This window comes from Dendrobium catenatum, unplaced genomic scaffold (assembly GCF_001605985.2).
Source record: "Dendrobium catenatum unplaced genomic scaffold, ASM160598v2 fragScaff_scaffold_621, whole genome shotgun sequence".
Taxonomy (NCBI): domain Eukaryota; kingdom Viridiplantae; phylum Streptophyta; class Magnoliopsida; order Asparagales; family Orchidaceae; genus Dendrobium; species Dendrobium catenatum.
In genome coordinates this window covers 11,097,561-11,112,124 of record NW_021319083.1, presented here as the reverse complement: position 1 = coordinate 11,112,124, position 14,564 = coordinate 11,097,561, and the positions used below count along the sequence as shown (strand labels likewise).

Below are 14,564 nucleotides of genomic sequence, written 5' to 3'. Positions count from 1 at the left end.
AATCACCATGGGTGGGCGAAGCCCGTTAGAGTAAAGCATGGGTACCCAATGGGTAGGCTGCAATTGAACCAAGCGTTCGACGAGCTACTGTTGCTCGGTTCGATTAAAGCTCTTTTGTGATTGTTTAATTAAATAAACAAACAAACTTGAACAATATTTTAAATACTCGATCATTAAATAAACAAGTTTGAACACTAATATGTTCGGCTCATTTATGTTCATGAACAACATCATTTAAAGCTTATGAATAAGCTTGACATTAGGCTCGATAAGAAACTCGATTAATGTACAATAGCTAATTAAAATTTGTCCATGTTTGCTTGATTGTTTGTTTAAAATATTTTTGACCAAATCTAAGATGAATCATATATCACTGGTTCATAAACGAGCTCATTAAGTATTTTTTAAAAAATCTCTAAATATGTTAACAAACATGTACGATGTTGATTCTAATCGAGTCAGGCTCGACAAGGCTCGATCAATACGATCAAATACGCTCGAGGGAAAAGTTAAGCTAAAAACGAGGTCAACAGGAGGCTCTATAAAGCTCGTTTGTTAAGTTAATGAACATTTATAAGTAGAGCTCATTTATAGTTCATTAAGGCTTGTTTGTTTAAAGCTCGATAAACACTAAACGAATTGAACATGAATCAAACATGAACCAAACATGAACACTGATTAATTTAAACGAATCAAACATGAACACAAACAATAAAACTTGAATCAAATATAAATCAAACTTGAACAAAATGATAATAAATGAATCATATAGTAAATAATATCCTGATCACATGCTTAGTAATAGTAAATCAGTAATAAAGTAGCAGAAAATCAATAACAATAAAGTAATGGTGGTAAATAAGTAATAATAAATCAGTAGCAATAAATTAGTAATAATAAATTAATAACGATAAATTTTTAGCAATAAATTTTTATCATATATATATATATATATATATATATGTGTGTGTGTGTGTGTGTGTGTGTGTGTGTGTGTGTGTGTGTGTGTGTGTGTGTGTGTGTGTGTGTGTGTGTGTGTGTGTGTGTGTGTGTTTGTGTGTGTCCAAGCTAAGCATTCATATATTTTCCAAGTATTCTTAGTTTAGTATTCACGTGGCTTTTAGTAATCAAAGTCGTCACTCTGGTTCATCAGAACAATAATTATTTTGTATAACCCTCAATTAGTAAATCATGTGAATCAATAGATGATGTCACCACAATCACATTATTTAAAGAAAGATTGCTGACCGACCATTATATACAAGTACAAATCAATCTCAAGCCAACCTCAGTAATGAACAAACATTTCTTTTTTTACATAAATAATATTATTAAAATATAACGAGTAGCTGTTACTTATTGACATACTCATATTCATTAGCAATGCTTATTTCATGAGTATGCTCATAGCCTCATATCAAGATGCCAAAAAATCACTGCATATCTTATTCCTACTAAAATTATACAAAATTCAATAAATAATATAAAATCATTCAGTTAAAATTACTAAAATAATTAATACTACAATATAACAAAAGTTATGTGATGGAAGATCACTAAATCAAGAAAAGATATAACAATATCGATTTAAACCGAAGAAAAAATATCGGAATCAAAATAGTTGAAAATAGAGATGATTAGAAGTCATCTACAATAATTAGAATAATGTTCATAATAGGAGCGTCGTATAGAAAAACCACGTAAGCCTTTTTTATCTTTCTTTTCTCTTTCTTCTATCCTTTTCCTCTCCTCCCTTTTCCCTAAGAACTATTATATATATATATAAAGGAACGAGTTTCATGTGTCATCTAGATTCGGCTGTTGATCAGTTGCCAAACTTTTCTCCATACAGCCTCAACTTTTTAGAGAGCTGAAATCTGCCTTCAGAAGTTTTGGCCATATGACGACGGATTAAATTCCCTAAGATATTGAGTTCCAATGGGAGAGTTCGTTGAGTTTTGAAACTTGGATGCATACACTGCACCTGTTCATGCTTGTAGATCTCTTTATTTTAACTTTAAACTTTTCGTAATGCCTAATTTATGGTCCTTGCTTTAAGTCCATGCTAATAACACATTTTAGGATGTCAAGTCAAAAAGCGCAACTAAAGCGCAAGGTGACGCGGCAAATTTTTATTGGCTGTCCGAACTTATCTTTTGGCTCCGGTCACCTGACCCAATAATTTGCCCATATCCGAACTCTAACTGCAATACTCATTAGGTCTATATAGAATATTAAATAGTGAAAAGAAGAGAGATGAGAAAAAAGACTGAAGAATCTAAAAGAGAAGATCTAGGAATTTATTACCAACATAAAATATATAGGATTATTGTAAGTGTGACATATACTCTTGGTATCCTATGAAAATATCGCTCTCATCCCATATTTATATGTCGCCAAAAAAAAAAAAAGTTATGTAAACAATAATAAAATATATCTAGCTACATGTACATAAGCACGCATTGATGATTGACATGTGGTCAATTATTATTCATAGCATTCATCTTAAAGGTTGGTGGGGCTTATTGGCATGGACACGTTGCTAACTTGTTGGATGAAGTTGTTGATTTGCTAGATTAAGGTTTCGTTTGGGGCAGCTTTCTTACTACTTCTTAAAGCAGTTTTTTAATACAAAAATTTAAAATTTTGTACTAGAAAGCTGCTTTAAGCAGCAATAAGAAATCCGTCCCAAACGAAGCCTAAGTCATAGACTTGTCTTTGTGAAGTGGTAGAGTTGTTTGGTTGAAGTGGCTAGCTTGTTTGGGAGAAGTTGCTGATTCGTTTCAAGTCCTCAACGAGTATGCATTTGTCTATTTCCCCATTAACCGGACAAGTTCTTCAAAAAGCTTGAACTGATTTGAGTTGCTTAAAAAGCACATAATTTTTCCACATGCAGAGATTCATAGCATGTACGTAATATCCAAAGAATTTAATTATCAAGGCATCTCTCTCCAGCTTATTTCGTTCACTTGAAATTAAGACGTCACAAGCGGGTCCACTTTTGGCCTAGGGGCTCATGCATCCATTGGTTAATAGAGTTGTATAGTGTGCAAATATTAAGATTTAGATGTTAAAAATATGAAGAGGGTGATTTTGATCAGTGTTGTGTTGTGTATGTAAATTTCCGTTAATATTTTAAATGGAGGACTAATATGCATAATATTGTAAACTATCTCATTTTATATATTTAACATATAAATTTTCTTATTTATAAAATATAACAGTCTACGGACGAAAGCTTGATGAAATCTTCGAAAATGAAATCAAAGTTTTTCAGAATTTTAAAGAAAATATTCTCAATCCTAAAATTTGATCAACATATATTTAATTTTTTAATTAAAAAAATTCTAACAATTTTTGTTAGAAAATCTGCAATATCAGTCCGAAGCCTTGATGAAAAAAATTAAATATATTTTTAAAATCACCAATTGATGCCTTTCTATAAAAAAACCTACACATCCTGCTTGAAGTCACAACAGCTTAGCTCTAGCTAATTGTAATGAGAAACTATCATCCTCCATTATGCGTAGGATTAGGGGAATAAATAAAAATATTTAACATGCCAACATGATAAGCATCATCATAACAAAACATAAAAAAATTGCAGTATGGATATAATTAATATACGTGACATGTTATGTAAAAAGATAAGCATGGGCGTTGTTAAAAGATCTAAAAAGAATAATATTATGAGACATTATCATAAAAATTATATGTTATATAATTAAAACATGCTTTAATAAAATGGACGCATCATGCATGTCATAAGATGATGTGGATAACAAAATTGAAATCTCCGGCCTCTGAATGCAAAATTGACAAAAGAGAAAGAAAAATGTATAATAAAAGGAAAAAAAAACTGAAAATAATGATGAGAGAGAAGTAAAATCCACAGGAAAAAAAAAGATGAAATAAATAATAATTATAATAATTAATAATCTGTTTAATAAATAAGATCACAACTCTTTATACATAGAACAAAAACTTAAAAATACTTTCTTAATAATAAGAAAACATTTTTGGAATTACTTAACACAGCTTAATTATATCAATTCTTCCTAAAAAAACAGTACATGCATTTCAGCAGCTTTCCCCGTCGCCCTCTATTCCCTCAGTCCCTCACACACCCGGCCTGCCTCGCCCTTGCGATGCTTTCTCCCATGGGACCACAAACACCCTCGCCCGCACCACGGACCCATTCCCAAGCTTAAACCCCGGCGCCACCGAAAACCCAACCACTGCACCCTCTGGCACCGTCCTCCCTCCGGCGAACCTTACAACACTCTCCATATACTCGCCATGAAACTGCGCTCCTTTACTTGCCTCAAAATGACTCGGTGCTGGATCCAGCGCGAAGGCCAAAAGATGCAGCAACCAGACAGCTTTAGCTACCCTCAGGAACTCGCCGTAAAACCCCGTTCTTGGATGTCCGCCGGCGATCACCGCCCGCCGTTGCTCCAACCCGCCGAACAACGACTCCTCCATCTTGGGATGCAACACGGACAAATACTTCTTGCCGGCGAATCGGCCGAACTGGCAAGTGGGGAGAATCCCGAGCAGCTCGGCAGGTTCCATGGCGCGCATGTCGCGGAATTGGGAGAAGCAGTCTCGCCGGAACTCGGACGGCCGGAGAAGTGAGGTTAGCGAGCCTTCGAGGTAGAAGGTTTCGTTCTCGAATCCATGGAAGAGTTTTCGGTTCACGTATGATTCAAGCGCGTGCCGCGCGTGCCGCGGTTCGACGTCGGGGATGTAAGTTGGTGGCGGGTAGTCTCCAGTCGGCGACTCTTCGCCGCCGTCGATGATTGATCGGGCCGCCGCTGCGAGGTCCCATCGGGCTGCCCGCATCAGGGAGAGGAGGTGAGCAGTGAAGGATTTGGAGGCGGATTTTACCAGATCCATGCAGGACTCGAATAGCTCCGGCGTTGGTGCCGCCGGCGATCCTGATGTTATTGAAGATGATGGTCATTAGATATACTTACTTGATTTTTGCCACCATTGAACGAAATATTAAAGTTTTGCTTATATTTTAATTAAAAAATGATCAAAATTTATTCAAATATTTATTCGTTTTAAAGCTTGACTCATAAAATATTTCACTGAGATTGCCGAATTAAATAATCTAACCCATGAAAAAATATTCATTGAAAAGGACAAAAGCATTAATTACTGCTGTTTTATTATTGTCTTTTATTAAATATAAAACAGAAATTTTAAGTGATAGTTATGCACATATGAAAGTACGGAATGGCGCTAATTAATTGGAAAAAAATAATTGACCTAATCCGCTGATGCATCCGACCCTCTTGGTCGAATGGGTTCGCCCTGCTCGTCCGCTTCCCATCAGCCTCTCCTTGAGATTCGCAATCTCCGCCTCCTTAACCTTGATCTCTCGCCGGAGGTCCTCTAGTGCCGCCTCGTACGGCGCAACAACCTCCCTAATCGGCGCTCTTCCGCCGCCGCCTCCGCCGCTGGGTCCGGCACCGACGCCGACACCCCTTCGAAAGCGATCCCGTAGTCGTACGAGCTTCCTCAACTCCGCAACCACTCCGGCGTCGGCGACACGGATCCTATCAGGATCCCACGGGCAGTGCGCCTCCTGGAGACCCACGTACGCCTTCTTGACGGCAGAGACGACATTAAAAACCTCGATCATGAAGGCCTCCGTCTCTCCCAGTTTCTCCAATAGCCCCATAGAGGCGCCTCGATGCTCCTCTTCTTCTTCTTCTTCTTCTTGCTCTTCCCAGATCCCAAGCCGTTTGTCCGAATCGATTTCTTCTCTCTGCTCGTCATCGTCGTCGCCGTTGATGAATCGGCGGGTGGCGGCGCCGGCGATGGGTTGGGTGAGGCAGGAGGAGGCGACGCGGTGTATGATGTCGGAGATATTGCAGACGCGGTCGGCCATTTCGCTCTTCCTCTGCTCGATTTCCTCTTTCCTGCGCAGAATTTGTTTTCAATCGGTTAAACCCTTCTATTTGCTCTTGTAACGGCCCAGCGAGGCTGGTGGATGGCATTCGATACGGTTACCCTGTGGTAAGGATAACGGCGACTTTTCAGTGAAGCTTGAGCTTGGAGGCCACATGATCTCCAATTCTGGAGGTACGCCTGCTCTGGCTTCGGTCACCGGTACCGATAAGGGTTTTTTTTTTCTACGAAGAAAAAATTAAAAGGAAACGGAGGTGACCTGTTCCGGTCCTCGAGCCGTAGAGTGAAGCTGGTGGGGCTCCTCCATTGTTTATCTTTGCAGCGAGGCATGTGGAAGCGTAGATCTCGGCCGTCAGTTGCTCTAGCTGCCATAGTCATCTTCCGCTCCTTCTTTCTGGAAACCAGCACGATGGGAGGAATTCAAGAAATGATTAAATAATTATTTTAAAATATTATGGTTATAATACTAATAATAATTTAAAAATTATATTTTTTTTTCACAACATTTTTTGCAAAAAAATTGCTGTCGCCATAGATATATTTAACTTCTTCTCATTGATTCAAATGTGCATCATATATGTTCATTGTCAAATATTAAATGAGGACAAATAACAGATAAGTTATTGTAATAATCAGCATCGCATGGAGTCATGATGCATGGTTCTAATTGGAAGTTCCATCTGTTAAAAATAACAATGAAGAAGTTTTAGTTATTTCAAAAGGGTATTAATCAAATTAAGGGGGGCCAATCCTTCAACTTATTGTGCTATTTTATCGCCACGTTAATATGAAGAATAATGTGATATCCAATTACTTTTTTATTTTTTTAATATCGGAGATGATTTTCATTTATAAAAAAAAATAAAACACCTAAAAATTATTCAAGAGTATTTTGAAATAATGAACTGAGTTTACTAAAAAATATTAAAAATATGATCAAATAAGTTTTTTTTTTTTAAATAAAAATAGAAATAATCCCAAGCTAAGTCCTATAAAATCAAAGAAAACCACCTTCTTCTTCATATTTCACTTTCAGGTTCATCATCTCCTAATGAAATTACAAATATTTTTTTAATGGCAGTGCTGATTTGAAAATAAAAAACTTTTGAATTAGTTGGGGTTTAAATATGTGAAATATAAATTTGCTCTAATTGATCTCGCTTAATTCGAAGGTAGTAATGTGTTAGAAATTAGAAATAGCTTTAAATTTCATTAGCATGCACGAAACCCCAATTAATCACAGAACCAGCTTGGTGTGAAATTAATATTTCTTTATTGAAATACCGCATAGATCGATCACCTGTGGATGAGGCCCTGTAGGTTTAAGCAGAAACGTGGAAACATATCTCCAGCGACTAAACCAGCAGAAGAGAGAGAGAGAGAGAGAGAGAGAGAGAGAGAGAGCGCGCGCGCGCGAGAGAGAGAGAGAGCGAGTGAGAGAAACGATGAAGACCAACCTTTATTTTATAATAGCTAGCTGATTAATAACATCAGAGTACTTTTTAAAAATTTGGGCAAAGCCCTTCTATTAATCAGAATAAAACTTACAAGTAAAAGAAATTGCTAAAGCCATTAAGGCTGGCTTAAAGAAGCTCAAAATTAAAGAGAAAATACAAGTAAATGGCTAACCAAAAGCCATCAGAAGGGAAAACAGATAAACAGTAAAAAAAAAGACTGTGAGAGAAAACCCCCGGAATCACCCCACCAAAACCGCATGAGAGGCGCCCCAGCAAAACACCTGCAAAATACAAAGAAGGGTAGTGAAGAACCCGTGCAGCAAAAATAGATCAAGGTAGCAGCCAACCAAGAGCATATCTGAATCGCAAGCTCCTAATCCCTGAGAGTCTGGACTCAGAAAATAGATTATAATTCGAGAAGATTTGCATTCCCTGGTTGCCCACTGGCCGTCCAAGGGAGCAATCGTAGCCGCAGCAAGGAGCATCATCATTGTCCAGACCGCCATCTGAAACAGCAATTTATAACATTTCCAGCAAGCCAAAAGAGTTTTTCCATTTAAGCACCTTCTCAAACACCACTTTCTTAATCGACAGAGATAGGGAAACAGAGCTAAGGGAATTCCCTCAAAATTTTTAATATGATTTAATAAATAATAGAATTATATTAATATCTCACTATTATTCAATATTTTTAATAATAAATATTTAATTTGTGCCCACTACAATTATTTAAATTAATATTTTTATTTCATAAAAAAAAATCTAACTTGATATTTGTGAAGATGATAAATTATTATATAATGCTTAGCCTTCTAAGAGCCAACGTCGGCTTTGCATGCACATGTTATTTACTATTTAGTGTGCAAGCAGGCAACTATAGATGGAGATGGAGAGCAATAATATTTCTTGAAGATTTTAATTTTTATTGTGATTAAGCGACGTTGTAGATTAAATTAAAATTAAAAAATGAACGATCAAGATTTGCTAAAAGTGGAATCCCAAGCCACTTTTATATAGTAGTATAGATATAGATTTGTGAGGAATACGAATTATATTTTTACCTAGATAAATTCCGTCGTGGACTAGAATTTCCCCTTTCTAATTAGATGATGGCCATCCTTGATAGCTATGGGCTAGTATTTGCCCATATTACATGGTTAATTTGGCTCAGAGTTTGATAAAATTTGAATCGAGATGGTCATAATTTTAATTTTTAAAGCTTTCAATTCAAGCATGCATTGAGATTCATGTTCGATCAAGCCTAATTTTGATGAATCATCAATAACAAATACGACAATTTAATACATATGACCAATGAAAGCTTCTCTAGCTCTCATTATAAATGTTTTTAGGAAATAATTAAACCCATCAACCCCTTTGATAAAATCATATTTTCAAAATTAGGATCAACATCAGAGCCCTTAATGGGGTCCTAGTTGGGTACCCACACTTTGTGTTGGCAGTTTTTGCTCTCCCAAGCCCACTTAAGGCGACTTTCGGGATGTCATACCCACCCACACCCACTCACTTTCCACGCTTCTTGAATGCAGTTTGCCACGGATTAATGACCTTGAGGTTTTTGTTGTTCTTTTCTCTGACTGAAAACTTTCAAGCAACATATCAAAATTTATCGTGGTCCCAGCACAGTTCAATGTTGCACACTACGTAGTAAGGATTACTGTAATATACTGCATGCATATGGTGATTAGTAATGTAAATCGATTTGTCATTTGATATTGAGTACTCACCCATACGTACCCATCCACGAAGTTATGGGCGTACCCATATCCACCCATGCCCATTGGGTATGGGTGGGTATGGGTATCCAATGCAGGGCTCTGATCAACATGTTATCCACACAAAAGTAAAGTGACAATTCAAAAAGAGATTATTCTGTGTGGTGTCTGAAAGCTTTAGGAGGTCAATTCAGACGTGCCATGTCATTCAATACACCATATATAGGGTGATGTGGCGCATCCAAATGACGTGTTCGGATATTACACATAATAATTTTCCCAATTCTAGACATCGCAGTATCACCGTATGAGGACAAATGTGCCAAACATATTTTCCAAAACAATAGCAACGATCTCTTCTAAATTAGACGCACCGATATTCAAATTCATGCACTCGTACGCCCCATTTGCCATCTTTTCCTGCGTCCTCTTCTTAATTGGCACTAATCTAAGATTGCAAAGATTCCTTTACCAATAATTACGAGAGAATGCGCCTGTAAATAATCTTGCGAGACAAAATATCTGTAGAGAAGGAAGAAACTACTGGAGAAAAGACACCGACGGCCAAACCACCCTGCAACTTATAGTTTTACGAGACATGTGACCCAACGTCAAGTACTCGTTCGTCATAACGCTATGTACTAGTACTATGGCTGATGCTTTTAAATCTATATGTATATAATATTAATTAAATATGTGATACCTTATTTTTGTTATCTTTTTAAAGTTTTATTATAGCGTCTCTTAAAACATGTTAATTAATATAATTTTGAATGAGCGAAAAATAAAAATTCATAACATTTGCTACGTACAAATTATTGAAGATAAAAGAACAAAACATTGAAGAAGGATACTTTAATATATTTGATTTAAGATAATCATAACTAAATTTTGATTAAATATTCTAACTCAAATTTTCTTTTAAATATTTTAAAATTTTGATCATTACATTTTTACAGAGATAAGGCCCATTAAAAAAAAAAAAAACAACAACTTAGTATCATGCATAAATTTTTGCTTTTAAGTAGATGATAAATCAAAATGAATCACACTAGTTATAATAAAATTTACTATTTTAGCCTACTAAGATAATCTACTCAAATGCAATGCAAATAAGTGTTCATCAAGGAAGAATTCATTATTGTTACATTCATGCAATATAGATTATTCAAATTTAAGTCTTGAATGATGATCAACAACTTAATTCTCAATACCCTTCATATAATGGATTTCTACATTAAATTATTATAACAAAAGTATCCACCTCACCAATCTTGGCTTGCCATCCTTTTTTGTCATAAGATATTTGATTGTATAATGATCTGCATAAACCATAACCATAATGCAAGTCAAGAAGAATCTAAATATGTCAAAAGTAGTAAAAGCACTTTTTTAATAGTATAATTACATTGAGCAGCATTTAAAATTCTACTAGCATAAAATATAACATAAAACTTCTTGTCTTTCTTTTAACCTAAAACAACTCAAACAACATAATCACTAACATCATACATCAACTCAAAATGTATCGTCCAGATAGGAGTAAAAATAATAGGTTCAGTGATTAAATGTTATTTCAAAATTTTAATGACATTATGACATAAATTATCATTTCCAATAAATAGCACAAAGGTTTTTTGATTTTGGAAAAATTCTTAATAAATATCTTATAAAATTCAGCATGTCCTAAAAAACTTCTAATGTCTTTTATTGAAGTAACAGGTCACAAATTTTTAATGACTTGAACCTTAGCCTTATCAACCTTTATTCCCTTCTCTATAATCTTATGTCCTAAAACGATCCTCACAACCACCATAAATTAAACCTTTTTCTAATTCAACATCAGATTTATTTCAATGCCCTCTATTAAATTTGAAAAAAAAGATATCATGCAACGCTAAAAAATTACAAGGCCTTATAAAGCACAAAAGACATCCTTCTAAAGCCAAATGTCCCATAGGGACTGGTGAAGGTGGTTTTGTCATGATCCTCAATTGCTATAGGAATTTGGTGATACCCTAAATATGTATCCATGAAATAATAAAAAGAATATCCCGCCTATCTATCTAATTTCTGATCAATAAATGATAAGGGAAAATGATCTTTCTTGGTGGCCTTATTCAACTTCCTATAATCAATGCATATTCGCCATTAGTGACTATCATCGAAGTAATTAATCAACTCATTATATATACTAATTGGACACTATAGTTAGGCCACCTCTCTTAGGAACACATTGGATAGAACTCACCAAGGTACTATATAAAATTAGGTATATATTTCCTTCATTAAGCCCCTTAAGGATTTCTTCCTTAACTATCTCTTTCATGGTTGGGTTCAATCTTCTTTGGGGATCAGCTTTTGGGAGGAATTAAGCTCTTTTTCCATCAAGATCTTACACATGCATAAAGATGGACTAACTCCCTTAATATCTATAATTGTCTACTCAAAAGCATATGCACTCTTAGATATCTGTCGAGCTTGTAAGAGTTTGAAGTAAACTTTACACCCTACTATAATTATTTTTTATCCATAGATCCCAAAATATTAATCATCATATGTCAAGGCATGATAGTTTTCTGTTCCAACTCTCCTAATTATTCCATAATTCCTTCGTCGAGGCAATGAATCACACAATGTTTTGAATTAGAGCATGATCATTGAAATAAACTAATGAAGTACAAGAGTAATTAGAAACAACAATCAATAATTTAAGTTCAATAATCTACTAAGTAACATACACTATCTCGCATTATAAATCCAAAACAAGAAGTTTAGCCAGCCATAGAATAAAATTCACACAAAACATATTTCATTTGCAAAAAAATAACAAGATACAAGAGTAAGTGGTGCAAGATATCACCCAAAATCACTTTCATAAGCTCTAACAAGCACTGAATGTCTTCTTGAATGACTTCCTTGAACCACAAACTCTCCTCCTACTTTTCTCACACTCACACATTGTTTTGTTTACACAATAGATGACCAACCCTTACAAATTTGAAGTGGAAACTATTTATATTTTGTAGAAAACTGACATCGGCATCGCGACGCTCGAAAGTATGGCGCTGTGATACTTAACAAATGAACTAGTGCCTAGACGCTCGATGCTGGGCTTTAATGAGACGTTGGGCTTTAATGCGATGGTGGGCTTGATTGGCATGACGCTTCAATAATGAATTAACCACTTTAACGTATTTGTTGCGACGTTGCAGATGATTCGGCACCGCGACAACAACATGACACGGTGATGTTGAAAAAAAAAAAATAGTGCTGCAACACTCCATGTCGTTGGGGTGCTTCAGATGCTAGGATGCTTAAGATGTAGAAGCAGGGGAGCTGAATTAATTACAAAATGACAGAACCAAATGACGCCCCGGTGTTCCCAGAATGGCGTCGGGGCATTGATGGCGCTGCGACGTAATCTGTCAGAGCACCATTGCGCAAGATCCAAATTCTTATTTAATGGCATTTTTCCTGAATTTATATATATATATATATATATATATTCATAACAAATTTTTAAAAAATTTCCTCAATAATTTTATAACATATTTTACAAAAAAATTATAGCCATCTAAGAAAGATCCTAAATCAAAGTAATATCAAAGACCAAGAATTTGTTTGAAGGAGCATAGTTTTTGTGTTTTTATATTTGCTTAAAAAACTTCTCTTAGTCATAATTTTAAAAATATTTTTCCAAAAATCATTTTTTGAAAGATAAAAGAATAAAATAGAGATTAAAAATTATCTTTCAAATAAATATTATTTTCTTACTAGTACCACAAAAGAAGTAGAAAAAATTTTCTAATGGCTGGCGTTTCTCGCCGTGGTGGCGCCGTCTGCTTCGTTCATACGGGGAAGTTCCTCTCTCTCTGGTGGATCTTGATTTTGAGTTTCTCTTTGGTGTTTCCTTTTATTTCTGTCTGGCGTTGCCGGCATGCCGCCGAAGCTCAGTGACCCTGGTTTTTTAGGGGTTTCTTCTTCTTCTCGTTCGTTTTTAGATGTCCTTGAGGGAAAGTCTGATGAACCCATTTTTCCGGAGCTTAGGGTTTCCTCTTTTCGTGGTATACCCTCTCTTTGGATTTCGGAACACGAAATTTCTGCGCTTGCTGCGCCTTTTCAGTTCTCTCTGGTAGGATTTTTCCCATCTAAGCGTTCTTCCTTGGACTCTATTCGACGGTTTTTCTTTAATCTAAAGTTGAATGGTGAATTTTCCGTTACTTTGCTGGACCTGTCTCATATTCTCATTAAGCTCAACAACGATCTTGATTATTGTCGGGTTTTTTTGTCATGGATCTTACTTAGCTTACAACTGCTTTATGAAACTTACCAAATGGTCGCCCTTTGTGGATATTGGGGTCGAGTCGCCGGTTGTCCCCATTTGGGTGATATTGGGGTCGAGTCGCCGGTTGTCCCCATTTGGCCCCCCCCCCCCCCCCCATCTCTTCTCTCATTGCATTCTTCATGGCTTGGGTTTGATTTTTGGAAAGCCTCTAAAAATTGATACTACTACTTCAATTGGATCTAGGCCGTTCCTTGCTCGTGTGTTGGTGGAATTAGATGTCACTAAATTATATCCCAATCGTGTCTGGTTAGGCCCTGAAGCTACTAGATATTTGCAGCATGTTGTCTTGGAGGATTTCCCTCCCTTTTGTTCTCCGTGTAAAAAATTTGGGCATTTTTCTAATAATTGTAAACATGGGGTTGACTTTTTGGTGCCTCCTAAGGTTGCTAATAAGGTTGTTATTAATTCTGAACAGATTATCTCTTCTTCTCTTGTTGAGGCTGATCCAGTGCTCTCTGTGAACCCATTTCTTCGCCTATTGCTTTGTGTGTGGAGCCTGTGGTTTAGTTAGTCAATGTGGATTCCCTTCCGTCTATTTTAGCTGTTGAAAATGTGGTTATTGATGTGGATAATGATGAGAATATTTCGGGTGGTAAGATTAATGTTGTTGATGATGTTGATGTTTTGTCCCCTAACGCTTTACATTTTGTCCCTCAAGATTTTAATTTGGCCACTTTAGATCCTATTGCTGCCTCCCCTCAGCCTTGTTTTAGTGCTGATGGTCATGTTTGTGCTGGTCCCTTGTTGTCGGTGGTGTCTGCCCCAACTGTTTTGGGTGATATTTCTTTAAATCATGTTGTTTTGGATTGCCCGACTAAGTCTGCTCTTCCTTCTGAGAATTTGGGTGTGGGTGGTGGTGAGGTTTCTGCTACCTCCAGCTTGCCTCCTGTTGTGAACGATTGTTTAGTTAGTAACAACTTTGTGGATGTATCTGTTATGTTAATTGATCCTCCAAGCTTAGTGTATAATGTGGGGGACAATTCGAGATTGGATGCTCGTGTTCAATTGGATTGGCTTCAGGGTGCGTCCGATTCAGATTCAGATTTTGTTTCTTTGGAATCGTCTGGGATGAGGTTGCTGGCAATTCTTTTTCAGTGTTGC

At 36.2% G+C, this 14,564-nt stretch overlaps 1 protein-coding gene across 1 annotated transcript; it reads right to left on the bottom strand.

The window, feature by feature from the left end:
* Positions 1 to 3,940: 3,940 nt before the first annotated feature.
* Positions 3,941 to 6,311, bottom strand: LOC110111900 (protein GRAVITROPIC IN THE LIGHT 1). The gene is made up of 3 exons (XM_020843960.2): positions 6,182 to 6,311; positions 5,278 to 5,933; positions 3,941 to 4,940 (listed from the first exon to the last, which is right to left on the bottom strand). Exons 1-3 carry the CDS (start codon positions 6,298 to 6,300, stop codon positions 4,120 to 4,122), a joined length of 1,596 nt encoding a protein of 531 aa, XP_020699619.2. The 5' UTR covers positions 6,301 to 6,311; the 3' UTR covers positions 3,941 to 4,119.
* Between the last annotated feature and the right edge of the window lie 8,253 nt (positions 6,312 to 14,564).

What these genes read in the sequence shown, in the direction of transcription:
- LOC110111900 (XM_020843960.2), bottom strand. Translation starts at nt 6,300, where the DNA reads ATGACTATGGCAGCTAGAGCAACTGACGGCCGAGATCTACGCTTCCAC. An exon ending in CGGCTCGAGGACCGGAACAG is followed by an intron (nt 5,934 to 6,181) that starts GTCACCTCCGTT and finishes AATTCTGCGCAG; the next exon opens with GAAAGAGGAAATCGAGCAGA. An exon ending in CGGATGCATCAGCGGATTAG is followed by an intron (nt 4,941 to 5,277) that starts GTCAATTATTTT and finishes CAATAACATCAG; the next exon opens with GATCGCCGGCGGCACCAACG.